This window comes from Barbus barbus, assembly GCF_936440315.1.
Source record: "Barbus barbus genome assembly, chromosome: 40".
NCBI lineage: Eukaryota > Metazoa > Chordata > Actinopteri > Cypriniformes > Cyprinidae > Barbus > Barbus barbus.
In genome coordinates this window covers 19,630,659-19,658,545 of record NC_136718.1, presented here as the reverse complement: position 1 = coordinate 19,658,545, position 27,887 = coordinate 19,630,659, and the positions used below count along the sequence as shown (strand labels likewise).

The 27,887-nt window shown below is 35.9% G+C and overlaps 3 protein-coding genes across 4 annotated transcripts; 2 read left to right on the top strand and 1 right to left on the bottom strand.

Moving 5' to 3' along the window:
- The first annotated feature begins 372 nt into the window (after positions 1 to 372).
- On the top strand, positions 373 to 8,330 carry LOC306859472 (rac GTPase-activating protein 1-like). Of its 2 annotated transcripts, none has more exons than XM_079400510.1 (17): positions 373 to 515; positions 1,130 to 1,220; positions 1,304 to 1,506; positions 1,593 to 1,735; positions 2,398 to 2,467; positions 2,659 to 2,712; positions 2,786 to 2,863; positions 3,140 to 3,257; positions 3,840 to 3,982; positions 4,422 to 4,586; positions 4,692 to 4,787; positions 4,866 to 5,064; positions 5,529 to 5,634; positions 6,424 to 6,556; positions 6,665 to 6,794; positions 6,922 to 7,033; positions 7,117 to 8,330. In XM_079400510.1, exons 2-17 carry the CDS (start codon positions 1,136 to 1,138, stop codon positions 7,190 to 7,192), a joined length of 1,911 nt encoding a protein of 636 aa, XP_079256636.1. In that variant the 5' UTR covers positions 373 to 515; positions 1,130 to 1,135; the 3' UTR covers positions 7,193 to 8,330. The 2 variants fall into 2 exon arrangements, with proteins under 2 accessions (XP_079256636.1, XP_079256637.1); XM_079400511.1 differs by having other exon boundaries at positions 387 to 515; positions 4,422 to 4,583.
- Positions 6,913 to 12,450, bottom strand: LOC306859473 (uncharacterized protein). Its single transcript, XM_079400512.1, has 5 exons — positions 12,249 to 12,450; positions 11,109 to 11,214; positions 10,803 to 10,909; positions 10,269 to 10,441; positions 6,913 to 9,749 (listed from the first exon to the last, which is right to left on the bottom strand). Exons 1-5 carry the CDS (start codon positions 12,358 to 12,360, stop codon positions 9,462 to 9,464), a joined length of 786 nt encoding a protein of 261 aa, XP_079256638.1. The 5' UTR covers positions 12,361 to 12,450; the 3' UTR covers positions 6,913 to 9,461.
- Positions 12,451 to 13,668: 1,218 nt separating this feature from the next.
- On the top strand, positions 13,669 to 21,622 carry LOC306859377 (bridging integrator 2-like; the record flags this gene model as incomplete). The annotated part of the gene is made up of 12 exons (XM_079400392.1): positions 13,669 to 13,761; positions 14,427 to 14,507; positions 14,588 to 14,642; positions 14,733 to 14,827; positions 18,792 to 18,887; positions 18,986 to 19,093; positions 19,299 to 19,384; positions 19,479 to 19,554; positions 19,639 to 19,721; positions 19,823 to 19,927; positions 20,141 to 20,612; positions 21,554 to 21,622. The coding sequence occupies 12 exons, from the start codon at positions 13,669 to 13,671 to the stop codon at positions 21,620 to 21,622; spliced, it is 1,419 nt and encodes a 472-aa protein (XP_079256518.1).
- Between the last annotated feature and the right edge of the window lie 6,265 nt (positions 21,623 to 27,887).

Here is a 27,887-nt window from a genome sequence, read left to right as displayed (position 1 = left end):
CGTTAATTTTTTTATTATCTATTCTTTATCTATAATTATCTACAATGCTGTTCTCTGATATGTTTTTTTTTTTTCATGTACCTCTCTCATTCCTCATTCGCCAGGTTTAAATAACGACTCACTGGAGATTTATTTATTTTTTATTTTTTTTTGAAGGAACTACATTATGCCCAGTTTCACATTTTATACACTATTTAGTACGGAATTATATACATATTTTGAAATTGTTGAATGTATGCAGAGTTGCAGACCCCCAAAGACAACAAGAAGAACAGCGGACGCACCGCCTGTACGTACTGCGTCGACTCGTCTACGACAACACGCTCGGCCGGCATTGATTGGCTGGCGGGTAAATTTGAAACGCAACTCCTCGAAATGCTAACGTTAACAACATATCCGGGTAAACCTGTTGAACAAACCGGTGCGGTGCTGTTGTTCCTAGGAAAAATTTATTTTCAAGTTATAGTTTTGAATCACATCGTTTCACACACAAGGCTGGGCGTCTACACGAATCCGTAAGTTAAAATATCATGCTTTAATGTATTAGTGTTTGTTACTAATGGCGAGTCGTTTGTAAGACCCATGCTAACGTTAGTGTTTTTACTGTAACGTTAAGTTATCTCCATTGTTCATCATTGATCATTTCGTGATTTAAATGCGGGAGACCTTATGTTATCTACAATTTTAGCCTCCTAATCCCAGCAAAAAACGAGTTTGATACTGTATTTATTAGCATTATTGTGGTTTAGCATAATTGTTTGTTTAGTACACAAATAATTTTTTTAATTAAGTTATTCATATTTAACAGTCACTTTATTATGTAGTTTTACTTTAGTTTTTTTTGTACTACTGCTGCTACTAAGACTACTATTATTATTATTATTATAATTTATTATGTTTTATTCAGATACATATTAATATTCATTATTTGGCCACGCCCCCACCCCATTATATATATGACTAAAGAGCCACAGTGTCCAAACACTGGCATGTATGGTCGCGAGATATTAACAGTAATCATATAACTTACCATTTTCAGATAATATAACGATATAACTAGAAGTATAGTAAATCTACCTTATATGAAATGGTATAAGTTACACACTTAAAACTTTTTTCTGCAATACAGGAGAACATGGAGAGTGCTGTGATCAATCTTCACAGCATTTTTGAAAGCCTGCGGACACAAGCTGATGTTCTCAATGAAGGCATTGAGCCCCGTAAGTACTTGTTGTGGTTTGAAAATTTAAAATTAACTACATACATACACTAAATATTCACTGCCATTCTTTGTCTTTGTCAGAGTTCATTCAGATGGCATTGAACTTTGAGGACAGCCGTCGTAAATGGCTGAGACTCGAGCAGGATCTGAATGCCTGTAAGGAGGTGCTCACCAAGGCTGAGACGGAGCGAGGAGCTCTGGAGGTCAAGCTCAAACATGCCCGCAACCAAGTAGATGTGGAGATCCGTCGGAGACAGAAAGCTGAGGCTGACTGTGCAAAACTGGTTTGTAGGCTTCTTTTTGCGTGTTCTTGTGCTTTAGACCTGTTTTCTGAATTTAGGCTAAAACCAGACGTTTTCTTGTACTGCAGGACCGTCAGATCCAGCTCATCCGGGAGCTGCTGGTGTCTGAAGGCTCCAGTAACAGCATCCAGTTAAATGAGGAGCAGCGCTCCGCTCTGGCCTTTCTGAACGCCCGTTCCCAGAATCCTGCAAACCTCAACACTAGCCGACGGTAAGAGAATGAACATGAAACCATATAAAACCATTTTATTTCTGTAATATGATGGATTTCTGAGAAAGCCTAGTTATTCTTTAAGAAATCTTTCAGGATTTGATTGGAGTCATAAAACACTAGACCAGGGTTTTTCAATCTTTTAGATGCCACGGACGACCCAAATATGAACATCTTTTGTAAGGGGACCCTATTGTAAAATTTAACAGGCATCTGTATAGTTTTATTTTGTAAAGACCACATGTATACAGTGAAAAATGTATGCTATAATTAAATAATGCTATTTTTCATTATTGCATAATTTTTTCTGCTTATTATAGTTGTGCATTGTTTTATTTACATCTTTATTTATTTATTTATTTTTTAATCTAATTTAATCTTTTTTTATTTCTTTTTTATTACTTTCCCATGAACCTTCTTTGTAGCAAATGTTACATCTATTACATTTTGGTAAAATATAACAGATGGTGTTATTTTTATTTCTTTCTTTGGACTTTAAAGCCTTTTTATTTTATATGGACTATATCTTATTCATAAGGAGATAATTATATGAATGTCAGAAAAGACAAAAGAGCTGGTTTTCACGATTGAATTGTTTTTTTACTGCTGTAGACTGTAACTTGACTTACTTTCATCTTGTTTTTTTCCACGCACTCTACTAGACTGACCACCATTGATGAATCGACCTCTATCTTGTCAGACATCAGTTATGATAAAACTGACGATTCTTTGGTATGTCTTTTCCTTGAATATTAAAAACATTATTCTTATATGTATTCCTGTCTCAAACCTGACGGGGAAAGTGAACCATTTAAAAAAAAAATAAAAAATTAAAAATTAACATTTTAATTTTGTTAAACTGTCTTTGTTAAGTTTTGTTGTTGCAGTAATTTATTTTTAAATTTACTTTTCTTTGAAAAAAGGACTGGGACTCTTCTGCAATAAGGACTGTTCGTCTCAAGAAACGGCAAAAGAGAGTAAGCTTCCCAACAAAGCCGTATTTAATCAAATTTCAATCAATTTCTGATCATTTAATCTGTCTCAATGCAGCGCTCCTCCCGAAACCACACAGACGGCCCCCCTGCTGCTGCCAAGAGGTCCCGTTCCACCGGCCGTACCTCTGAGAAAGTAAGAGCGGGTTACATAAGCACACGAATGACTCTTCAGTTTAAAGGCTCCCTGCAGGGCTTTGCTTTAGTCATTACGAGTTAAACGTTTCCACCAACCCATAGGAGTGTGAATATTGGAAGGTTTTGTCTTCTCTTGACATTGTGAGAGCCAACAAGATATTCCCTGGGTGATTTTGATGTCTGTATGCTGTTAATGTCCAGTTAATACCGCTATATTTTAACTAAACGTGTTATCGGCTAGAAATTGTTTAATTAATTAGTCACGTTTTCTCAGGGTAATGAGTCTCTGGTGGCTAAGACCACCGTGACTGTGCACACTGATGGTGGACCCATTGAAGCTGTCACCACAGTAGAGGCTGTTCCTTACTGGACCCGAAGCCGCCGAAAAACTGGTAAGCCCACTTCACTAAATTTATTGTCATCAGAGTGAGAGAATATTTGCATGATTCATTGATTGTGATTTTCTTATTGACTGAATTATAATGTGCAGGCTGCTGTATTACAAACAAGCTCCGCAGTGAGTCATGATCTGTGGTTGCAGTATCATAAACATGCGTTGTTTTATCGAACGGGGTCAAAGATTAATATTTTTAATAATTTAATATGTTGTTTTTAGGACTCTGGGGTGTTTTAAATTTACCCCTTGTTGAGTTTCCAACCTGGTACTCTTTTGATTTATATATATATATATATATATATATATATATATATATATATATATATATATATATATAATATATGTGTGTAATAATTTTATATATATATATAATATATGTGTGTGTGTAATAATTTTATATATATATATATATATATATATGTGTGTGTGTAATAATTTTATATATTTTTTTTTTTTATGAGAGGGCTGTTTTGTACGGGATGCTTTTCCTGATTATTTCTCACACCCCGAGCCTATTGCATTTCTGTTTAAGTATTCTGCAGTAGTGAGCAGTGCTTCCCTCTGCTTTGTTCTTCAGCTGCTCTGGAGTGGGACACTGCTGACACCGACTCTGTTCAGTCTATGCATGTGTTCAAGCAGCCCAATGGAGAGATCAAGGCAGAGCCTAGCACTCCCCAGGGCAATGGAGGTGTCCGCCTGCATGAGTTTGTCTCCAAAACGGTATGATGCGCGGTTGCGAACTAATCTTTTTAATCTCTCAAATCCATGCAATGTTAGTTCCATTTATAACTTGATTGAAAATTGGGTTCTTGAGGGAAATATCGCTGAATGAAAAGCTAATAAATGAAATGTGACGTTTTAAACCATTTAAACACATACTAAAAAGATAATTTACAAATATTCATAAATATTTAATTTATTTGCCTGCATCTGACCATTAACCGACATTAGTGAACTGTTAAATTATTTAATCTCTTAAATCTAAAATCTCTTCTTTAAAGTCACAAAAAGGAAGTAGTGACGGATCATTCTTCAGTGTTGTACACACCAAGTAAAATTTTCCAAGCAATAAAAGTATATCACACCAATATAGTCAATGTAATTATCTGTTTTTGGCCCTCAAAGCTCATATCTGCCTGGCTCTTGTGATTTTTCTTAGGTGATCAAGCCAGAGTCTTGTGTACCATGTGGTAAGAGGATCAAATTTGGGAAAATATCTCTAAAGTGCAGGGACTGCCGTGTGGTGGCCCACCCCGAGTGCCGTGAGCGCTGCCCTCTGCCCTGCATTCCAACCATGAATGGGACTCCAGTGAAATTCGAGGTGGTGAGAAATCTTTATCATCCAACTTGAGTATAATCATACCTTATTCACTGATTGCTTCTGGTGTGAATTTTATTTTTTGATTTTTTTTTTTTTCCTCCCCAATAGGGCATCCTAGCAAATTATGTGTCCACCTCCTCTCCCATGATTCCTTCACTAGTGGTGCACTGCGTTAATGAGATTGAGCAGAGAGGCCTGCATGAGGTAAGTCAATAAAGATGCTGAAATCTTTAATCCTAGACTAGACCAGTCCTGCATAAAACCTGCATATTGCTTTGATAGACTGGTCTGTACCGAGTGTCTGGCTCTGATCGAGTGGTCAAGGACCTGAAAGAGAAGTTCCTGCGTGGGAAGACCGTTCCCTTGCTCAGCAAGGTGGAAGATATCCATGCCATCTCTGGTCTCCTCAAGGACTTCCTGAGGAACCTCAAAGAACCCCTGCTGACCTTCCGCCTCAACCGTGCCTTCATGGATGCTGCTGGTTAGTGTCTGTCTGAATGTACACCACTCTTCAAAAGTCTGGGGTTGGTTAGATTTTTCAAAGTCTTTTATATTAGCCAATGCTGCATTTACAGTATTTGATCAAAACTACAGTAATATTGTGGAAAAGTATTACGATTTAAACTAACTTTTTACTATTTTAAAATATAATTTATTCATGTGATGGCAAAGCTGAATTTTCAGCAGCATTACTCTAGTCTTCAGTGTCACATGATCCTTCAGAAATCATTCTAATATGCTAATTTGGTGTTCTAGAAACATTTACTTTTTATTAATGTATAAAACAATTGTGCTGCTTAATATATTTTTTTGGAAACCATGGGATTCTTTGACTTGAAAGTTGAAAAGAACAGCATTCATTTGAAATTGAGGTCTTGTAATATTATGAATGTAAATTTTTGCTTCTTTTCTCTCTCTCTCTCTCTCTCTCTCTCTCTCTCATAGAGCTGTCCGATGATGATAACAGCATTGCCTTGATGTATCAGAACATCAGTGATCTTCCACAGCCCAACAGAGACACTCTGGCCTTCCTTGTCATCCATTTGCAGAGGTAAACGGCACACATTGTCTCTGATTCTACTGTCTGCTTTATTGCTGGTGCCACTTGCTAATACTAATTATGAAAACCAAATGTGTTTCTTACCAGATTACACTTATATTTGTGACACTAAAAGAATATTTCAGGTTTAAAGCATCTTGAGCAGTTTGTTAAAAACATCAGTGCCTTAAGGGGTTGTTGTACTGGAGGATGTAAGAGACTAAATGTTTAATTATTACCAAAAACTTAGCTTTAAGTATGATGTTTATACTCTTGAAATGGTGTTACAGTTGTGTATTTTTAATTTATTTGTGGTGCTGTAGACATCAGCATCTTTTCAACAGCTAAAATGTATTTGACCGGCATTATTTCCTCAACAAACAAAACATCAATGATAATAGTTGAACAATTTTTTCAAGATTTGTGCCATTAATCTTGGATACACTTTTTCTTTCCTCCAAATGTTTTGTATTTTCTCCTTTTTAACAACAATTATATGCAATATAAGATAAGGAGCTAATAAAGGAACTATGCTGCACACATTTACCGATCAATAAAAGTGATTGTATGGGTTGATGTATTCAAATAAGCTATTTCTGGATGAAAAAAATGTTTCCATCACATATCGTTTTTATGATTTGTGTTTCTCAGTTTAGTAACACCTATTCATCTTAATTTGGAGCAACATTCTTGGATATTAAAACCCGAGACTTGTCTAGGGCGGTAGTTTTTAGGCTGTGAAATGTATTATTTCCATATAATGTGACTATTATATTTAAGTATTATTTCCATCATGTGCAGGGTGGCCCAGAGCAAAGATACAAAGATGGACATAACCAATCTGGCTCGGGTATTTGGGCCCACAATTGTGGGTCATGCCGTGCCTGACCCAGATCCAATGACCATCCTGCAGGACACAAAACAACAGCATAAAGTAAGCGATCTTAATTGGGGTCTGGGCTGTGCAAGTGTACCTTTTTACATTTTGGTATTTTGGCCGTGTTTTTCCACCAAGCGTTTTTTTTCTCTCTCTCTTTCACAGGTGGTTGAGCGTCTCTTGGGTCTGCCTGTGGAGTACTGGAGTCAGTTCATGATCAGCAACAACGACCAGGGTCGCAGTGATCACATGATCTTTGAGAACTCCAATGTCCACGCAACTCCTGATCAGAAAAGTATAATTTTCATACCCAAGCACTTAAAAAAACCTTTGGTTGTTTCATAACATCACTTGATCTTGAATTCAGTGTGTTTTTTTTTCTTTCTATAACATGCTTTTTTTTTATTTTTTTTGTCCTGTAGCAAGTATGTTTGGGCCCCTTACGACTCCTGACCAGCAGATGAGCAAGACCCCATCTTCCAGCTCTCTCTCCCAGCGCATGAAGAACGCAACTCTCAATGCAATCACTCCAAAGTATGTTTGAATCCAATCACGTTCTACCAGGGTTGTTAGAGTAGAAGTGAACTAACCATTATGAACATCCATCCTGTTTTCAGGTTTTCTAGCAGGAGCAGAGCTGCAGTCAGCGTCCCTCGCCAGGGGCACTTCTTCGCCTCTCCTCTCCTGAAGTAGCCCTGAAGCTCCTCGAGGCTAAGAGTTTTTCTTTTCTTTGGGAAACAGCTGCAATATATTACAATATCCTACACTATATTATGTCTGGTTTGTCCATCAATTTGAACCCTATTAATGCTACTTTTTTTAACTGTCGAGTTTTCTAGTAACATTTGTATTTTAGTCGCTTTTAAATGTTTTAATGTACTGTAAACATTCTCACAACCAAAGCGATGGGCTGATATAAGCACTTCTATCAGTCACTGAATTCTCTATTAACAACAGAATCTGCATCAGTTTGGGAGTTCTTTATCAAGAAACCTGAACTTGGTTGTAGCATCTAGAACAAAAAAGGTTATGCTGTTTATGCAGATTTGAATATAGTATAATCTTTGTATTGCTTGTATATTGTGTTTTACATGGAACGACAAGCAAAATCTCAATCTCTTGGAGGGTTCAAGGCTGTAGTGACTATCAGGTTTTCTATGTAGAGTGTAATCTGTGTTTTTAAACAGTCAAGCTTAGATTTTACAGCCAGTAGGTTTAATACAGAATTTAAGATGATGATGCTGCTGATGTTAAACTTGTTTAAATTATCAATTTTTTGTTTGAGATGCACTGTGCTTTTGAACTGTTTAAGATTTGTGCATAGAGAAGTTCAAGACAAGAAAATTTAGATAATTCTATGCAATTTGTATGCGAAAACACTATTTGGTGGTTTTGATTGGGCATTTGGTCTTCCAGCTTCATAATTGGTTTTGATCATAAATGAACATGGCTAGAATTCTTCTAGACTTTCACTGTGGCATTGATTTATGACTTTATGCAGTTTTGGCTCAATTTATTGAATTTTATACCATATTTAAAGTAGAAAAACAAAAAATGGTGCCCTCTGGGAGAATTGACTGATTTTGAAGGATCTAGTGTACCTCTTTCAATTTATAAAAGATTATACTGATTAGACACTCTTTACTGTATACAATTAGTCATTTTCCTTTCAGCGGTGCAACGTTTTCTGGACCAGTAGTTGTGCTGCACTGAACTATCGAGCTTTCAATCGTTTACTGTGTTGAACATTGAAGTTGATTTATCAATTTGAGTGGTGTGATATTTTGTAAGACTTGTGCTGTTTGTAAAATACATTCATTTATTGCAAGTCCTTTATGTCTGTCTTTTAACACATTGCATTGGGGTTTAAAGTTAGACTGAAGTGGCGAGACTTAAATGTTCACATTTAAAACACAATACAAAATCACTGAGTGCCAGAATATAAGATTGGGAAGTTGAATTAATGGAAAAAGAAGTATTGATAGATTTCTTGAAGAATGTCCTTGTGGGTAGTTAGGTGTACTGAAATTGTTATAATGAAGAACTATAACCAGGAGCAAGGACATCTATGTAGATTTTTTTTTTATTATTATTATTAATTACTCCGAAATGTAAATTTGGATCAGTTACTCAAGTCAGCCAAGATGTACATGATTTGTTTTTCTTCATCAGAACAGATTGAGACATTTTGCATAAACTTGCTTACCACTGGTTCTTTTGCAGTGGATGGGTGCCGTCAGAATAAGAGTCTAAACAGCTGATAAAAATGTCATCCAAGTAATCCAGTCCATCAATTTAATCAAAGTGAAAAGCTGTGTTTGTAATAAAACGTCTTGATGAATTTTAACTTCAAACCATTCATTTTGGCCAAAATAAGAATGATCTCTCCGTAATATTGCTTTCTCTGGTGAAAGAATCCTCTTATCTGAATCAGGAGTGAAAAATGCAGCCATCAAGCACGGTTTACAAATGAAAAGAGTTTTTCAGTTAATATTTCAGTGAATTTTGATGTGAGAGGATGATGTTATGGACTTTTTCACTGGAGGAAGCATTTTAGATTATAGCCAGAAACGTATAGTTTAAAGTTAAAATGCATTAATAAAGGATTTGTTTCTTACAAAAAGGCAGTTTTTTTGCTTCACAGGCATTAATTGGTTGACTGGAGTTATGTGGATTATTGTGATGTTTTTATCAGCTGGTTGGACTCTCTCTCTGATGGCACCCATTCGCTGAAGAGGATCAATTGGTGAGCAAGTGATATAATTCTAAATTTATCCATATCTGTTCTGCACAAAAAAAAAAAAAGAAGCTACATCTTGGATGGCCTGAGGATGAGTACATATTAAGCAAATTTTAATTTTGGGCTGAACTACTCACTATACTACACTATTGTCTATCTATCCAGACTTTCACATGTCCATTTGTCAGCACGAGCAATTACTGCAAGTTCTGTAAATATGCTTCATTCTCCTTTAAATTTGGGGAAAGGCCATAGGAGTGGAGTGTTCTTGATGTAGTTCTGAAAAGCAGGATCTGAGCCCCACTTCTTCATAGCTTGTTTCTCAAGGATGGGGATCCCACTAACGTGTCTCAGTAAGAACCAGACAAAGAGAGGAGAAAGTGCACTGAGGTACTGAGGTCCACGCATGACAGAGGAAGCGGACAGGGCCAGGCCTGCCCATTGCAGGATCTCCCCCAGATAGTTTGGGTGTCTACTGTATGCCCAGAGTCCATGATGAATAAACTTTCCCTGTGAACACAAGTGGGCTTATATGATTAATGCCTTAACATTAATTAAAATGTCATATGCAAATTAATAAGCACTCAGGTCAGGATTTCTTAAAGCTAAATTCCAAATGTTTAATTAAAGGTGAAGTGTGTAATTTCTGCATCAATTCCCCTGTCTGCCAATTGGTTGGACAGCAGATAACCCCGCCCCAATTAAACACACCTGTTTCAGGCTGGTTAGGATGTTCAAACAAACGAACCAACAAATGGTTCACATATAATTTCTGTATGTTTAACCCATGTGAAAAATATGCAATTCTCTAGTATTCCTAAAAAGGTATAACAAAAAAAAAATTGGTAAAAAATGGTCATTAACAATCAGAGGGTTAACAACAGCCAGTTTTATCCAGTGCATTATCTATTAGAGCACAGGCCTTATTAAATTGATGCTATTATGTTAAAATATCTATTTTATGATATAAGTTATATGACTTAGAGTAGTCTTATCAAGTTACTATTATCAGTGTAAGTTATTACTCACAGCGTTATCTGGATCACTCCTAAAATTCCACTTCTGCTGGTCGGCAATGGCCTCTGTAGCAAAACCCAACCCCCATATTCCCCAGCCGATGTAGTCACGTGGGCCCAGGGGCTCATCTCTTCTCTCACTGTTTAGAATTAGGGTGGGCAACAGGGTAATAAAGACCCACAAAGCTAGAAAAAAGGAAAAAAGTTATATTTTAATGAAAGTTGATTCAGGGTTTAGTAAAGTTACTTTCCTAGTTGTTCTTAGTGTAGAATACTGGAATAGAATATTCAAATAAAATAGAATTGAGATATATGAGATAAATGCCTTATTCATTCATATGATCATTATGAGACAGAATAGAACAGTATAGAATAAGCAGAAAAAAACGGATGCTTTTACATATGTGATTCATAATACATCAAATATAATAAGTTTGTTTGCTGTGACACTATTTTAGAATAATGTATAAAGACTGAACACAAATGCCCGCTGCCGCCATCAATTAACCATAACCATGCAAATAATCAATAGCAGTAGTTGAAATACCTTGCATGCTCCAGTACACAAAGAATGTCCCAGGGCTGTCTCTGACTTTGTTAAATCTCCGGTCTTGTCCTTCCTTTAGGATTCTAAGAAAGAGAAATGTCCCGAGCCTGCAGGATAAGGCCCAATCTGTTACTTATTGACTTATTAACCAGACCTTAATGGATACATTAATACAACATGAAGCTGGACTGACTTCACTGTTATAAATGCTGTTAAAACCACAAGACTCCAATAAATAGACCGGTCTTTTACCTTATTGATCACTTTTACTATCTATCTATCTATCTATCTATCTATCTATCTTACCTCAGACCCCAGGCAGTGACAAGTCCAGTTTGTACGTTCTGTCTAAAGTGGCCCTTTCCGCCCCATATACGACTCAGATGAGCCAGCAATATGAAGGTACCAGATCCTACAAAACAACAAAATGAATTTGTATTTAAACTGATAAGACATTCAATATCCTGCCAGATATGGGCAGAGCAGCCAGTCACCTGTATCCGTCTATTTTAAAAGTGAGGCGTGTTCACTGAATATTTTACCAGTGAACCTAAAGACAATTGGTAGCAAAGTTCAAGGATTCTCAAGAGCACACTTCTCAGAGAGAAAGAGAGAGGGAATAGCCGGGACCTGGGTTTGAAAGACTGAAATGATTGGATAATATTTGTACTCCACTGAAAAGGAATGCAAATTGAGTCGACAGGTGAGTAGAAGCTATTTTATATGTAAGAAATAAGACTGAATTACACCCTCAAAATCCTCATGGATAATTCTCATATCTTCAAATCCGCAAGTTGTGATTACTTTCTACTCGCCATGCATAATTGCTAATCAATATAGCAGTTAAATTAATATATGCATTGTTAAACTGTTTTGAAATTGTTATAATGTATTTTAATTATTTGTACAGAGGTTTGTGTTTAAAATGTATGTTTCCGTTTACATATAATTTAGTTTCGAGGTTTGTGCAAATCTGTTTATACAGATGAACATAGCATATAGTTTTGCTCATTTATATCTAAGATCATATCCAACTTTTACAGTCGTTCTTTTTTTCCACCGGGTTTCTGACAAATCCCGCCTCTATCTGCAAGATTGACAGTGATGTATCGAAGGTTTGGCCAATTATACGACGGCTATAGATAACTTGATCTGATTGGTTGAGAGGCCGGGTTTATGCCTTGTGGGTGGAGAGGTGTTTATGGTGGTTTCACAACCCATTATTGTAGTTTAGATAACCACTGTCTCGTAATGCAATTTGATAACATTTTTCACGTTAAAAAAAGGTTATAAAAAAGCTGCATGAGTTGCAACGCAACAAAACAAGGCGAAATACTATTTTCATGTGTGCATACTGCATAAACATTTACAAATCCGTCTAAAGCAACAGAGAAAATATTACTATATCAGTATCGTGCGACTACGCCTTTTGGATAAATAATTTACCTGCAAAGTCGTAAAACTTTTCCGTTTTGAAAGCAGACGCTAGTGCCCACCCGACCCACTGAATGGCCAGGTCAGTGACAGCACACTTGACCAACACGCTTCCCATGATCATGTCCAGGTCCTGAAGAAGCAGCACTGCTACAAACCTGAGTTCGTTCAAAAAAGCAGAGCAAAGTTCATAACATCCACATTTTTGAGGAAGAGGAGTGGCCAATGCTGCTTCTGTATGTACTGTGGCATATGGGAAATGTAGTTTGAAAATATCTGTAATGCTTTTTATGTCTTGCTGCTCATAGAGAAAACAATGTACAAAGCCTGTGTGACCCATAACAGAAAACAGAACAAATGCAAAAATTTTACTTCCACTTCAGAAATGAATAGAAAAGAAAGGGGAATTGGAACAGAATAAGTTGAATCTTCATTATGTGATATAAACTAGAAGAATAGGCACAAAGTTCAGCTTCTTATCTAATTTATTACAGTTAATTATATAGTGTTTTTTCCAATATAGATTGTTTGGAAGCAGCTCAGAAATAATTAGGAAAATAACAATATTAATGTTGCAAAATTAATAAATTTTTCAATTTCAGCTGAAGGCAGCCCTACAGAAAGCAATATTGTCATTATTCATCTCAATTCAGTTCAGTGTTGATTCATAATATATTATAATATAATATGTGTCCCTGGACTAGTCTTAAAATTGCTGGGGCATATTTGTAGCAATAGCCAAAAATACACTATGGGTCAAAATTATCAATTTTTCTTTTATGCCAAAAATCATTAGGATATTAAGTAAAGATCATGTTCCATGAAGATATTTTGTCAATTTATTACCGTAAATATATCAAATATTTTTGATTAGTAATATGCATTGCTAAGAACTTCATTTGGACAACTTTAAAGGCAATTTTCTCAATATTTAGATTTTTTTTTTTTTGCACCTTTAGATTCCAGATTTTCATACATACATCAATGGAAAGATTGTTTATTCAGCTTTCAGATGATGTATAAATCTCAATTTCAAAAAATAGACCCTTATGACTGGTGTAGTGGTCCAGGTCACATATATGACTCTAGCATCACTGTGACCCTGCATAGGATAAATGGTTTGAAAATGGATGAATAGTGCACTATAATATAAGCCTAATTTCAACATTCTCCACAAGTGGGCCCTTACATAACCATGCATTATAAAATATGACTCAGGGGCCACCACAATGCTTAAGTCATGACCTGGAAAGATAATAACTTTATGACTTATGACTGTGGAAGAAGGTGTGTTTTGGACAGAATACAGACGTATGTAAAGGCACCAAGTCAACTGCCGTTTGCTTTAAAAATGTCCTTTTATTTTCCAGGGCTGGCCAGGTAATTTGAGGGTCTAACAAAACATTATTCAAGAAGAAATCAAGTGGAGAACATGGCAGAGAGCAAGGCCAGCATCAGCTCGAAAGGAGGTGCCAATGTGCTTGCTAAACGGGTGCAGAAACAATTCAATAGGGCACAGGAGAAGGTATGTGGCTGGAATCATAAAACACAATGTCAAGAGCGCCAATGTAATTTCCAAAGTTTTCCTGTTTGAGAGCACAGACACTTTGGTGTTATTTTCATCCAATAATCAATCCAGTCACATGACATGGGAGTAGCTGACACAAGTTGCTTTATCTACTCCACCGACAAGAGCCAATGTAAACAAGAAGCTTCCTTCTCTACTTAACAGTCTCCTTTATTGCCACAATTGTATTTTATTTGACTACCAAGGCATTTACTTTTCTATCTTTGCCTACTGAGTGTGTTTAAACCAGGGGTGTCCAGTCCTGTTCCTGGAAACTTCAGCTCCGACTGAATTAAGATGCAGCTAATTAAGATTATCAGGAGCACTATAAGTCTGTTTAGGCAGGGTTAGAGCTGAACTCTGCAGGTAGATCTGATGATTTCCAGGAACAGGACTGGACACCCCTGGTTTAAGCCCATAATATTTTATAATCTCAAACTGTCTGTTGGAGAAGTCAGCTGAATATCTCTATCTACAACCATGTAAGGAAGCTTTTTTCTTCGCCAGTGGATATTTTCGCCAATCGATATTTTAAGACATTCATTGCAGTGCTGTCAGTATAGTTTGAGAATCCCCTTGTCATGGCTGTCAGGTATGTAATACTGTATGTGATGCCTTTGCAGGTGTTGCAGAGGCTTGGCAAATCTGAGGAGACCAAAGATGAGCACTTTGAGCAGTGTGTGATGAACCTCCAATGCCAGCAGGTACATCTGCTATGGTAAACAAAGTAACTGCTTTGAAGATCAAAAGATTGCCTAATATGTCTTTGTGATCTCCTTTGCAGAATGATGGATACAGAATATACAAGGACCTTAAAGCGTACCTCAATGCTGTCACAGGTTGGCTCTTTACTATCAGACTCATATAGGAGATCAACTTCTTATGAACAGGATTACTGACATGCCTTATTTTTCTTATATGTTTAACAGTAATGAGGGATGCCTCAGGTCGACTGTTTCAGTCCTTGTTTGATGCCTATGATGATAAGTGGGATAGCGCAGATGAACTTGGGGCAGTTGTGGAGGTTAGTCTCAGAGACCACTGTAAGAATATATAGAAAAACAGAACCGGTAATTTTATGCCAGGACATTATGCGTTGTTTACATTTCATTTAACCCTAAAACACAACACAATCTGTGTAAAGCACTTGTGATTATCTAAACAGATTTTTTTAAGCATAACAGTACATTGGACCTATTTTTAAAGACTTGAGTGTAGGGCAGTCTGTGATGAAAGTTACACTTTAAAATCTAAATGTAAGGTCATCAGCGAAATTTCACAGGCAAAGTATATGTTCTTTGTGCATTTGTCAATACCGATGAGATATATGGTGACTTGGTGATGAGTTTTTGGCTCAAGGTCTGCATTTAAAGTCACACCAGATGAGTTCAGCTGGGATTAGGGCTTGGTTTTATGCAGACCAGTCAAGTTCTTCCACACTGACTCAATCAATCATTTCTTTTTGAACCTTGCCTTATACAAGTTCAAGTTTATTTGTATAGAGCTTTTTACGATACAAATCGTTGCAAAGCAGCTCTATAGGAAATTAAGTTTCCACAATATATTTATATATTGCAGAACCTTAATATATTTAATTTATGGCAAAATTTGGTAATTCCGTATGTTGTCTGAGCATTGGCATCCTCTGAGGGGTTGGCATTATCTTTTCTCAGGTGTTCGGTCATCTCAGATCATTTAAGGGTTGGATCCAGACTGAAGTTTCTGTAATTCCTAGTTTGGCAGAAACAGAGAAACAAATATAGACATAATTAGCCTAGCTGCTGTTCCATCTAAGCAAATATGATTTGTTCAACCCAAGCTAAAGAATAATAATAATGTACATTTGATCAGATATAACTGCAGTACAAGATTCTAAAATGCATTATGTGAATGCTTGGCTAAAGAGATGTGTCTTTAATCTAGATTTAAACAGAGAGAGTGTGTCTGAACCCCGAACGTTATCAGGAAGGCTATTCCAGAGTTTGGGAGCCAAATGTGAAAAAGCTCTACCTCCTTTAGTGGACTTTGCTATCCTAGGTACTACCAAAAGTCCAGAGTTTGCGACCTTAGGGAGCGGGTTGGATTGTAGCGTGGTAGAAGACGAGTTAGGTACGCAGGAGCTAAACCATTTAGGGCCTTATAGGCAAGTAATAATATTTTGTAAATGATACAGAACTGAATAGGTAGCCAGTGCAGAGACTGTAAAATTGGGGTAATATGATCATATTTTCTTGACCTGGTAAGAACTCTAGCCGCTGCATTTTGGACTATCTGTAGCTTGTTTATTGAAGATGCAGGACAACCACCTAGCAGTGCATTACAATAGTCCAGTCTAGAGGTCATGAATGCATGAACTAGCTTTTCTGCATCAGAAACAGGTAGCATGTTTCGAAGCTTGGCAATGTTTCTAAGATGGAAGAATGCTGTTTTTGTAATATGGGAAATATGATTTTCAAAGGACAAGTTGCTGTCTAATATAACACCCAGATTTTTGACTTTGGAGGACGTAACAGGTTTATAGTATAGGTTTATAGTGTTTTTTACTTCATTGTTGTATGTCTGTATTTATGTAGCACCGTGGTCCTGCGAGACACGACATTTCGTTCCACTGTATGTCCCCACATGTAGCGGAATGACAATAAAGCTCAACTTGAACTTGAACTTGAACAGTGCATCCGTCTAGTTGTAAATTGTAATTCTGTGTACTGTGTTTTTGGTCCAATATGTAATATCGCTTTCTTATCTGAATTTAATAGGAGTAAATTATTGGTCATCCAATCTTTTACATTTTTTACACAATCTATTAGCTTAGATAGTTTAGAAGTTTCATCTGGTCTTGTTGAGATATATAGTTGAGTATCATCAGCATAACAATGAAAACTATTTTCTAATAATATTACCAAGGAGCAACATGTATATTGAAAATAGCAGAGGACCTAGGACAGATCCTTGTGGTACTCCATACTTTACTGGTGATAATTGAGATGACTCCCCATTTAAATGAACAAAGTGGTAGTGATCGGACAGGTAGGATCTAAACCATCTTAAACCCTGCCCTTGAATACCAGTATAGTTTTGTAATCGATCTATGAGTATGCCATGGTCTATAGTGTCGAACGCAGGATGAAGATGAGGGAGCCGACTTTGAGAGAAAAGCAAGCAATTTGGATGCTAAAAGAAAAGAGGAAGTCAGTTAGAGCTCTAGCAAAAACATGGAGAAATCAAGAGTTTGGAAACCACCAGCGACACCAGCAACCAACAACTACCTGATCGGCTGAGAAAACAACAGTAGTTGATGACAGACAAATCATAAAAGCTGTGAAAATGAATCCTAAAAGACATGTCTGTAAAATCACCAACAACTTCCAGAAAGCTGGGGTGATGCTCTGACAATCTACTGTCCTCAGGAGACTTTGACACAGAATTACAGATGCTACACAGCAAGATGCAAACTTCTGACCAGCACCAAAAATAGAAAGACAAGATTAGAGTTTGCAAAAAAGCACAAAGGTGAGCTAGAAGAGTTTTGGAACTGAGTTTATGAACCGATGAGACAAAGATGAACCATTATCTAAGTGATGGGAAAGCAAAAATGTGGAGAAAAAAAAGGAACTGCAATGATCCCAAGCATACAGCCTCATCTGTAAAGCATGGTGGAGGTGTTGTCATGGCATGGGCATGCATGGCTGTCTCTGGAACAGGCCCTCTCAACTTTACTGATGACTTAATGTATGATGACAGTAGCAGAATGAATTTAGAAAGGTACAAAACCATCTTGCCTACCAATATTCAAGAAAATGCCACCAGATTCATTGGGAAGTGCTTCATATTGCATCAGGACAATAACCCAAAACACCCTGCCAGTTCAGTCAAGGAATTTATAAGGGCAAAGAAATGGAAAGTCTTAGATTGCCCAAGTCAATCTCCAGATTTAAATCCGATTGAACATGAATTTCACCAGCTGAAGAGGAGAGGAAAGGCAGAAACTCCCCAAAACAAGCAACAATTGTGGTGGTGGTGATGGCGCAGTGGATAAGACACATGCCTTTGGTGTGAGAGACCTGGGTTCGAATCCACTGTGAGACACCAATGTGTCCCTGAGCAAGACACTTAACCCCTAGTTGCTCCAGAGGCGTGCGACCTCTGACATATATAGCAACTGTAAGTCGCTTTGGATAAAAGCGTCAGCTAAATGAATAAATGTAAATGTAACAATTGGAATTGACTGCATTAAAGGCTGAGAAAAGCATTTCAAAGGATGAGACCAAGAGTCTGGTGATGTCTATGGGTCACAGACTCACTGCTGTGATTGTGCGCAAGGGATCTGCAACTAAATAATAGCTTTTAATGTTTTAGATCTGCCTTATGTTCAACTGTCCCAATACTTATGCTCACATCAATGAGTGGGATGAACTCTAAAAGTGCTGTTCTTTTTATTTGGTAAAACATGTATGTGTTGAAATGGCTAATAATAAAATGTGACATTCTGTAGTTTTGTCTCATCTTTTAATCATATTTGTAAATGTCTTGACTCCACAGCCAACAGAGCAATTTTGTCTTTACTGTTCCAATACTTATGGAGGGCACTGTATTTATATATATATATATATATATATATATATATATATATATATATATATATATATATATATGTGTGTGTGTGTGTGTGTGTTTCTGTAAATTGTGGGGACTTTCCATAGACTTCTATTACTTTTATAGTGACCAAATGTTTTTTCTATCACTAAACCCAACCCTACCCCTTACAGAAAACCTGTTTGCATTGTTACACTTTCAGATAAACATCATTTACTGTTTTTAAATACAAAAATAGTCCCCACAATGTCAAAAATGTCAGGTTTTACTATCCTCGTGGGGACATTTGGTACAAGTACACACAAACACACACACACACGCACTCACTCGCACACACACACACATAAATTATAAATACCTATATTAATACAAATGTGGCTCTCTGTGTTCCAAAGGGAGAAGAACTTCTGTGGAAAGATTATGAGGACAAGCTGCGTGATCAGGCATTAATCACAATGGAGTCTTACATGAGCCAGTTTCCAGATGCCAGGGTAACAACGGCTGCCTCACATACTGGCAAATGCACCTTGCACAAAGCTTTCAATCATTTTTAAATGCAGTTTGTAAACTATTTTTCATTCCTATTCAGGAAAAGGTGGCCAAGCGAAACAGGAAACTCGTAGACTATGATTCCGCTCGCCATTACCTGACAGGGCTGCAGAATGCTAAAAAGAAGGACGATATCAAAATTGGAAAGGTATTGTATGAAATGTTTTAGACTATTCTGCCTGACATGCAGAAGCACTCACTCAGTAAGTTTGTTCATAGGCTTACTGATAAGTTACCACCGCCCATGCATGTTCTTTTCTACCAAACATGATATTATAGCAATATATTGACATGGTTCAGATTTAATGAAGACCAAATGTATAGGACTTTCTCTGGTGCTGTTGTTTCTATAGGCAGAGGACGAGATGAATGCAGCCAAGGTGATATTTGAGGACATGAACAGGGAGATGAAGATGGAACTGCCTCTTCTATTTGACAGGTGATTTTCTTGAGTTCTTTTTTATAGCACACAGATGGTTTAAATCTTAATGTCCATTACCTTAATTCATTTCTATTTGTTCTGCGTTCTTTAGTCGCATTGGATGCTATGTCACAGTCTTCCAAGCCATTTGCAACCTCAGAGACATCTTCTACAAAGAACTTACCAAGGTAAACCAAATTATTTAAATAAAATACTTGGAAAAGTGATTCCTCTGCAACTACCTGAGGTCATTTTTCTGTTTTGGCCTCCAGAACAATGAGGTTCTACAGACTGTGATGAAAGAGCTGAGCACCCAGTATCCAGACAAGATCTTTGTTGTGAAGAACTTCAACCGGTATAAGGCTTTATAGTCTGTTCTTACACATATTTTTAAGTTAAATATTAGTAGTATAATACTTTATTTTAACAAATTATTCTTTTTGTTTTGCTTTTAAGTGCTGGTTCCTTGAAGAGAAGGTCATTTAGAGACACGTTGTCCCCTAGATCACTTAAAAGCTTTTATGATTTCCACATGAGTTACAACCCCAGTGGATCTCTAAGGTAAAAATCATCATTCACAGTTTCTCTCCTTGCCTTGTAGATTTAAAAGTTGGGAACTAATGCCATCTGCTGGTGAATATGCAAGTCAAAATTACTAGTAGTTGTATGTTTAGTCAAATTTTGGCCAAAATAATAATAATGTGGTATATCTTTCTTAGGATATATACTATAAGATTCAAACTAACATATTTCTCTGTATTTTGTCTATTACAGGAGAGACAACTCTTCCAGTTTTAGGTCTGACAAACCAACATATGGGTCATACAGCCCTAAGCAGACAAGTCCCACCAGCCCTCAACCCCTTTATGCCAACGTCTCTGGTGCCAAAGATGCAAAAGGCAGCCCTACAAGATTAGATTATTTTACAGAGGAAGTTACCTCACCCCATGGGCCACAACTGGATAACACCAGCTCCTCTGAAAATAAACCAGTGGAGGACGACAAGAAAGCCAAAAAGAAGGAGTCCTCGCAAGCCTCAGATCAAGAGACGCCAAGCGAGGAGCAGTCTTCTGAGGAGGACAGTGATGAGAGTGAACTGAAACCAAACTCAAATATCACTGAAAGCTCCAAGATCAAAGATCAAAAATCACCTGAGACGGTAGGGGGCGATGGGCCTTCAGGTGTGGAGAATGGAATAGCTCATGACATTAAATCAGATATGGAACAACCCGAGGCTTCAAACAATGTGAGTTCTGTAAAGGTATAAACATTATAAAATGCATAAGTGCATATGATAGAGAGAGAGAGAGAGAGAGACTTCTTTTAAAAACATTCACTACTGTTTGTCATTACACTTAAAAGTTTGGAATAATTACAATTTTTTTAATGTTTTATAGTCTCTTATACTCACCAAGGTTGCATTTATTTGATGACAAATACAGTAAAAACAGTAATATTGAAAAAAAAAAATTACATAATTTTTTTTTTCTATTTTAATATATTTAAATAAAAAATGTAATTTATTTATTTGATGGCAAAGCTGAATTTTCAGCATCATTACTCCAGTCTTCAGGGTCAACATGATCCTTCAGACATCATTATAATATGCTGATTTGGTGTTCAAGAAACATTTCTTATTACAATCAATGTTGAAATCATTTGCACTGCTTAATATTTTTGTGGAAACACTGTTAAATTTTTTTAAAAGTCAAGTCACTATTATTTGTATAGCGCTTTTAACAATGCAAATTGTGTTAAAGCAGCTTTACATCAGCTTGATATAAAGCTGGTTGGCTTTATATCAGCTTTACAGTATTTAGACAGGGAAATAATGTGTCGAAATACTGTCATTCTCCTCTGGCTTTGATGAATAAGTTAAAAAAACACAATTTATTTGAAATCTGTTGTAACAGTAACATATAAACAACTTTTAATTTGCAGTCTATGTAGGTATTTATAGCCATTCTTTTGAAAAATCTCTTCCAATTCTTTCCATAATTCCTACTGTTTTATGTGCTTCCTACTGTTTGAAAAATATATTAGGTAGTATACAGTATACTGCAGTGTTCAGTCATTTTAGTATAGGCTAGTATTTCATTCTGAACATAACCATTCTGTTCGTTCTTAAAGAAACCTAAATACAACTCAGAACAAGGTGTAATTTCTATTTGTTTGACCTGTTTCAAGGCTCTTACCAAGGGTGACCATCCGTCAGGAGAGGTGAAGGAGGGAGCGACAACAGAGGCCCCTAAATAGCAGACAAAAGGTCAGCATAATTTGAGAGCTTCCAACTCACACTCATGTTGTGCTCATGTGTGTCATTTAATCCACTATGAGCAGATGGCTTAATGTGTTTTTCATTTCAATTTCATATCTGTTTACAGAAAAGATGCACTGTTTAGTGGCAATACATTGGAATCGGACCTAACAGAGGATGTAAAAAGCTGTACTCTCGTATTTTTTTTTTTTTCATGCTTGATCTTTTGATATGTCTTTTCAGAGAAATATTTAAATTCTGGGTTTTAATTTAAGAACAGTTTCTTTTAGAATACAATCACTTTGATTGTCTTTTATCCTACTGTATGTGGTGGTCTTTCTTAAGGATTTTAATGTTTTTACATACATAACTCTATAGCCTATATGACATACATGTATCTAATTGATCAAAGGAACAAATGTTTTATAACGTAGACTACTTGACAATCATCCGTAATTAAATAAATTAATAAAAATGTACTTGCCACTCAGTTGCCTGTTGTTTTTACTTTTTTCAGTCACGCACTTAAGCAATTAAACGATCCAAATCACCTTTCTTTTTTCAGAGGTTAGTCTAGCATGCTTTTAGGGTGGTGGTTGTTGGTTAATATTAGTCATTTCGTGGAACGCGACCATTGTTTGATTTTTCGCGGGAGCGGTTCGGGCAGGAGGAAAAGCTCGTGAACGCGAAGGGAAGTCACTCGTTTCAGAGAATCGACTCTTTCGAACTGTTCTTTGTTCCAAAGAAGAATTAAATGATTCTTTGCGTCATGACGCAATTACGTCATCTCACCGTAATGAAACGTCCTAATAAAAGCACATAGATATATATACTCAGTATATATATCTATGATAAAAGCAAATGTAGTTTATGAGGTTTTTTTTCTATTACGTTCTATTGAGTTTTTATTTTATTTCATGTGCCCCAGTTCAGTATGTTGAGCTATGATATAGCTCATAAAATCCTTTAATCATTTAATAATTAAACTTTTATTTATTTATTTATTTTTGTTGCATTTACATTAGGCATAAACAGTACTTATACGTTTTAGTCACAAAATGTTTTAATAAAATAGTACAAATAAATGAATAAAATGACAGTTATTTTATATTAAGGGCTATGTTTGTAAGTGCGTTGATAAAACTGCCATGCATTCAAGTTAGTGCTTTTCAAAATCCAGGTTTATCATGACAACGATTGTGTTTAGGGTTATTGACTCGAAAACCGCTCAGAATTCAGTCCTATTCGTGAACAGCTCGTTCTGACTGGAATTGTGAGCCAGTTCGTTCAACCGATTCACTTACAAAGATCCGAATCAAGTAAACGATTCCTTCACAAATCGGACATCGCGCACTCAGTTTTGCGGATGAGCTTCTGGTGGCTTCATACTGTTCTGCTTTTGCTTGAACGCTGCTTACTTTTCATGATTTCTCGGTCCGAAGTTTAACGTTGATAATAGTGATCTACATCTTCAACTAAAAGTAGATTATCCGCGACTCTGACACTCAAGCCGGTAAGTTTTTTTTGTTCCTGTTTTGCTGGAAGTGGATCTGACGCTTTCAAATGGCTGAACAGCTGATGATGAGTTTTACAGCTCTTTAAAGTGATGGTTCACAGTGTGAGGGGGGGATTTCCGACAACTATAGATCAAATCAAATAAACGGAATCGTGAGGATATTACAGTTTTAGGTGGTCCCTACAAACATACAATCTCGCCCGTGCGTGTTTCTTTGCGACCCAGCACCTCTACGTTAGCTCTGTGTGTGGTGTAACGTTACCTGGCTTTGTGTTTTAACCCTACGAGATTTTGTAAGAAGGAAAGTTGATTCAGTTTAGGAAGTGAGACATATGACTGCTGCCACAGCATTTTATTTATAGCTTTATGGGTCAATAGACAAAACGGGTGCGTTTGTGTACATTATATGCAAGTGGGTAAATGAGTTAAATACTGAAAGCTAATGCAAATATTTAATGCATATTAAAATGGACATTTTTCCCTTACCACAGCATTTTTTTTTATCATGCCTTATCTGACTTGTCTCCACACTTATGTATCCAATATCTTCACACTAGCATTTTATCCTATTATATGTAGTCGTTGTAATATATAATAATAATATCTCTGCATATTTTTAGATTTTATTTTGCGTATTATTAAAAAATAATTAAAGTTTTATAACACAATTTAGCATTTTTTAAAATAGTAATTCAATAAATAAAATAGTTTGTCATAATGACATTGTTATCCTTTCAACAAGTGAAGTAACATATATATAATGTATTTTTTGTTGTATGCTTGTCAATCACATTACTATGATTTTGTGTAATAAACCAAAATCAGCATTAAATTGTCTTTTTAATATGCATTTTGTAGTATAATGACTTTGAACACGTTTAACGTCAATATAAAGTTTAAAACGGTTTAATTTCAAAACAAGCTTAAATATATATAAAAAGCATTACAGAAACAGTTGACCGAAAATAAACATTTGCTGAAAATTCACTCACCGTCAGTCCATCCTAGATGTTGATGAGGTTGTTGCAGTGAATGGGTGCCGTCAGAATGAGAGTCCAAATAGACGATAAAAACATTACAATAATCCACATGACACATGAATTAAAGTCTTGTAAATCAAAACGTTGCATGCTTGTAAGAAACAAATCCATCAAGATATTTTTAACGTAAAAAAAACAACTCATCTACATCTTGGATGGCCTGAGGGTGAGTACATTTTAAAAAGCAGGTTGACATGAGTCTTTGAATAGTACTTATCTTTCAAAAAGTCAAGACATTTCTAAATATCATAATGATATTTAAGTCCCTGAACATTTAATACACAAGTTCTTACTCCTCCACCTACAAATAAGTGTCCCTCTCTTCAGACAACACCAATAGGCCTCAATGGGACACAAACTGTACAGGTTGAGTGACGCAGTACATCTGTCTCACATCCCAGTATTTAGTTAATGTTTAAATGGAAGTTTACCTAACAAGTCATCGTCTGTTACAGAAAGCACATATTTGTAAAGTCACAGTTGCAACTATAATTCTCATGTTGTAATGAGTCAAAACTGTTTATTTTTCTCCATATAGGTGTCTGTTTTAATACAATTATGACTTTCACCATGACTAGCATTACACCTACTGGTAAGTTGTACACCCTGTCTTCTAATATAAAGAGCAAACTGCTTGAAGAGCATTAAAAGCTTCCCTCACAGGCTTCGGGTGTGTCACTCACTCGTATCAAACAATGAATCTGAACATTGTAATAGGCTAGTGTAACATAATCTTGGCACTAGCACTATTTATTTTGCTTACTTAATACTTGTGTACTAGTTTAACCTGACTTCATTTGTGTCTAGAAATGTTTTATTGGAGGCGATGCTTAAGCATTAAATAAAATCTATGCACAGTTAATGCTGTGCCATGTTGCATTTCTCCTCATCTGATTACTCTTCAACAATGCTGAATATTTTCTCTAGCTGGAAATGTTTGTAATTCCACATTTAGTGCATGTAATCTTGACATACTGGTTTTGTGTGTCATCTTCAGCGTTGTGTTCTTTTTTCTCAGGGACAGCTGTTGCATCAACAACTGCAGCTCCACCGCAAACAGACACGACTGTCATTGGAGGTAATTGACTTCTAGTGTATTACTACCTTAATGACCTGGACAATCCTAGAAAGCTTTTGCGGCGATAGGTACACAGTGTTTTCCAGCAGGTGTCATGATAATGTTACATATTAGAGGCTTGCCACCTGACTCAAACCTCAAGCCTTTGGGTCTGATTTGGGTCATTCGTCATGTACAACTTCCAGTTTGCAACCAGATTTGGGCTTGTGATCAATTTTATATATTGCCATGTAAGATTTTCTTTTGAAAGGCATCTCTTAGTCTCACCAAGGCTGCATTAATTTGATCAAAAATACAGTAAAAGCTGTAATATTATGAAATATTATTACCGTTATTATTAAAATAACTGTTTTATATTTTAATGTATTTAATTTATTCCTGTCATTGCAAAGCTGAATATTCAACAATTACTCCAGTCTTTAGTGTCACATAATCCTTCAGAAATCATTAATATGCTGATTTTGCCGAAACATTTCTTATGTTGAAAACTACATAATATTATGTAAACCATGATAGACTTATTTTTCATAATTTTCATCTTTGATGAATAGAAAGTTCAAAAGAACAGCATTATTTGAAATTTAAACATTTTGTCTTTGCTGTTACTTTTGATCAATTTATTGCATCCTTGCTGAATTAAGGTAATTTCCTAAAAAAAAAAGTAAACTGTTGTGTTAGTCTATTTATTATATAACAATAATTTAGTTATTTTGCTGACTTGTTTTGGCATTATCTGTCAGGTTGGATTGTGTAAGTCATACTTTAATATATTGCATATAATATATCAGTTAAATGTAGTATTTCATATAAATTATGTATTTGTTTATAATGCCATATGAAACATGCACAAGTTTGATTTCCAAATTAGAAGACTTTTTATTAAACATTTTTTAAAGATTTTTTTTTTTAAATTATACTTTTATATCTTCATTCAAGCCTCTACTTTCAGAATACCTTTATTATTATTATTTTAAACAGGTTTTTATATATTTTATTATTATTATTAATTTTTTTTAGGTTAACATTTTTTAATGGTTCCCTTTTTTTTAACGAAAGAAAACTTTGCATCTATCTGTCATTATAGCATTATAGTTAAAGTAGACTGTCTTTGCTTAATATCTTTACTTTTACTTTACTTTGTCATTTAGCAGACACTTTTATCCAAAGCGACTTACAAATAAGAAAAAGTAACTAAAACTAAAAGTCAAAACTGTGTAAATACTATATACACACATTTAAGAAAATAAAGAAATTAAATAAAATTGACAAATGCATACATTTCAATAATAAACATTTAAATGAAAAAAAGCTAAAACAATTCAAAATATTAAAACACCAAAAAACAACTACGTGTATGTACAGCCGCACACATATACATACATATAAAAATAAATTAAATGTATATATTATTTCATTCCCATATAGTATGAAGTACTAAAATAAAACTGAATAAACAACCTATACAGACATCAACACTGAGCCAAGCACACGTTTTATAACAACAGCAACAACAACTTAAACATAGTAAGAAATGGTTATAAAAACTGAAACAGAAGTGAAACAAGTTGTAGGAATGAGGAAAAATAAAAAGCGATACTTATATCCTTTGCCGGTGTCCCTGTCCGGTGGAGGCGCACGGTAGAGTCGATGGTCTTTACACTCTTCGGTCTTCACACGAGGAGGGCTTTACACTCTTCGGTCTTCTCACGACGGCTGTCACGTTATAATAACCTTTTTTATACCTATCTAACAAATCACTATTTGAATTCAGCTGGACCCACTTTCCTGTTTATCACAAAAAAATGGCCAAGCAAGTGCAGACACTGACAAGATACGCGATACAGAACGTATCTGAAACACTTTATTTTGATGGCTCCTTAAAATTTATTATATGAACTGTAAATAACTATAAATTTAACAATCTACTAATACTCCGAGAGTTAGTTGATGTGTTGTTAGAATGTCTAAAGGGGATCATCAAAATAAACTGAAACCTCGAAGAGTACTATTTCTTCATTTGATTTATTGCATATTTCTGGCTGTTTAAAATGATTTTTCTTTTCTCTTTTAGTGGTAATTGCCCTGATCCTGCTGACCCTTGTTGTCTGTGGGTTCCTGCTGTACAGATACCTGTACCACAGTAAGGGTGTTTACAGAACCGCAGGTGAGCCTGCTCCAGGAGTGGACCCTGACCAGGTCTACAATGACACTGTCACTGAAAACAAGAAGGAATACTTCATCTGAACTGCTTAGCATCAGAGGGATTTAACCCATGATCAATACACATGGACTGCTGCAGACATCTAAATAGTCTATGTAGAGAGGTGTATGTGCAAGACATAGGGGACATAAACCACTAGTCTGTGCTGTATGAAAGAATGTTTAATTGAAGGGATACAGGTTGAGTTTTATGTTGGGAGGATAAGCCAGAAGTATACAGTTGTTTATTCATGAGGTCAGAGGTCAGTTTTCATATGGTAAAGTTACTGTCAGTTACTGGGACAATCATTTTTTTGCATCAAATTGTTATGCCTTTGTATATAGTTTATAGTTCACTCAAAAAACAAATTCTAAACTCGCTGCTTTAGCAGAAAATACAAGACAGTTCATATGCAGTAGTTATCAACAAA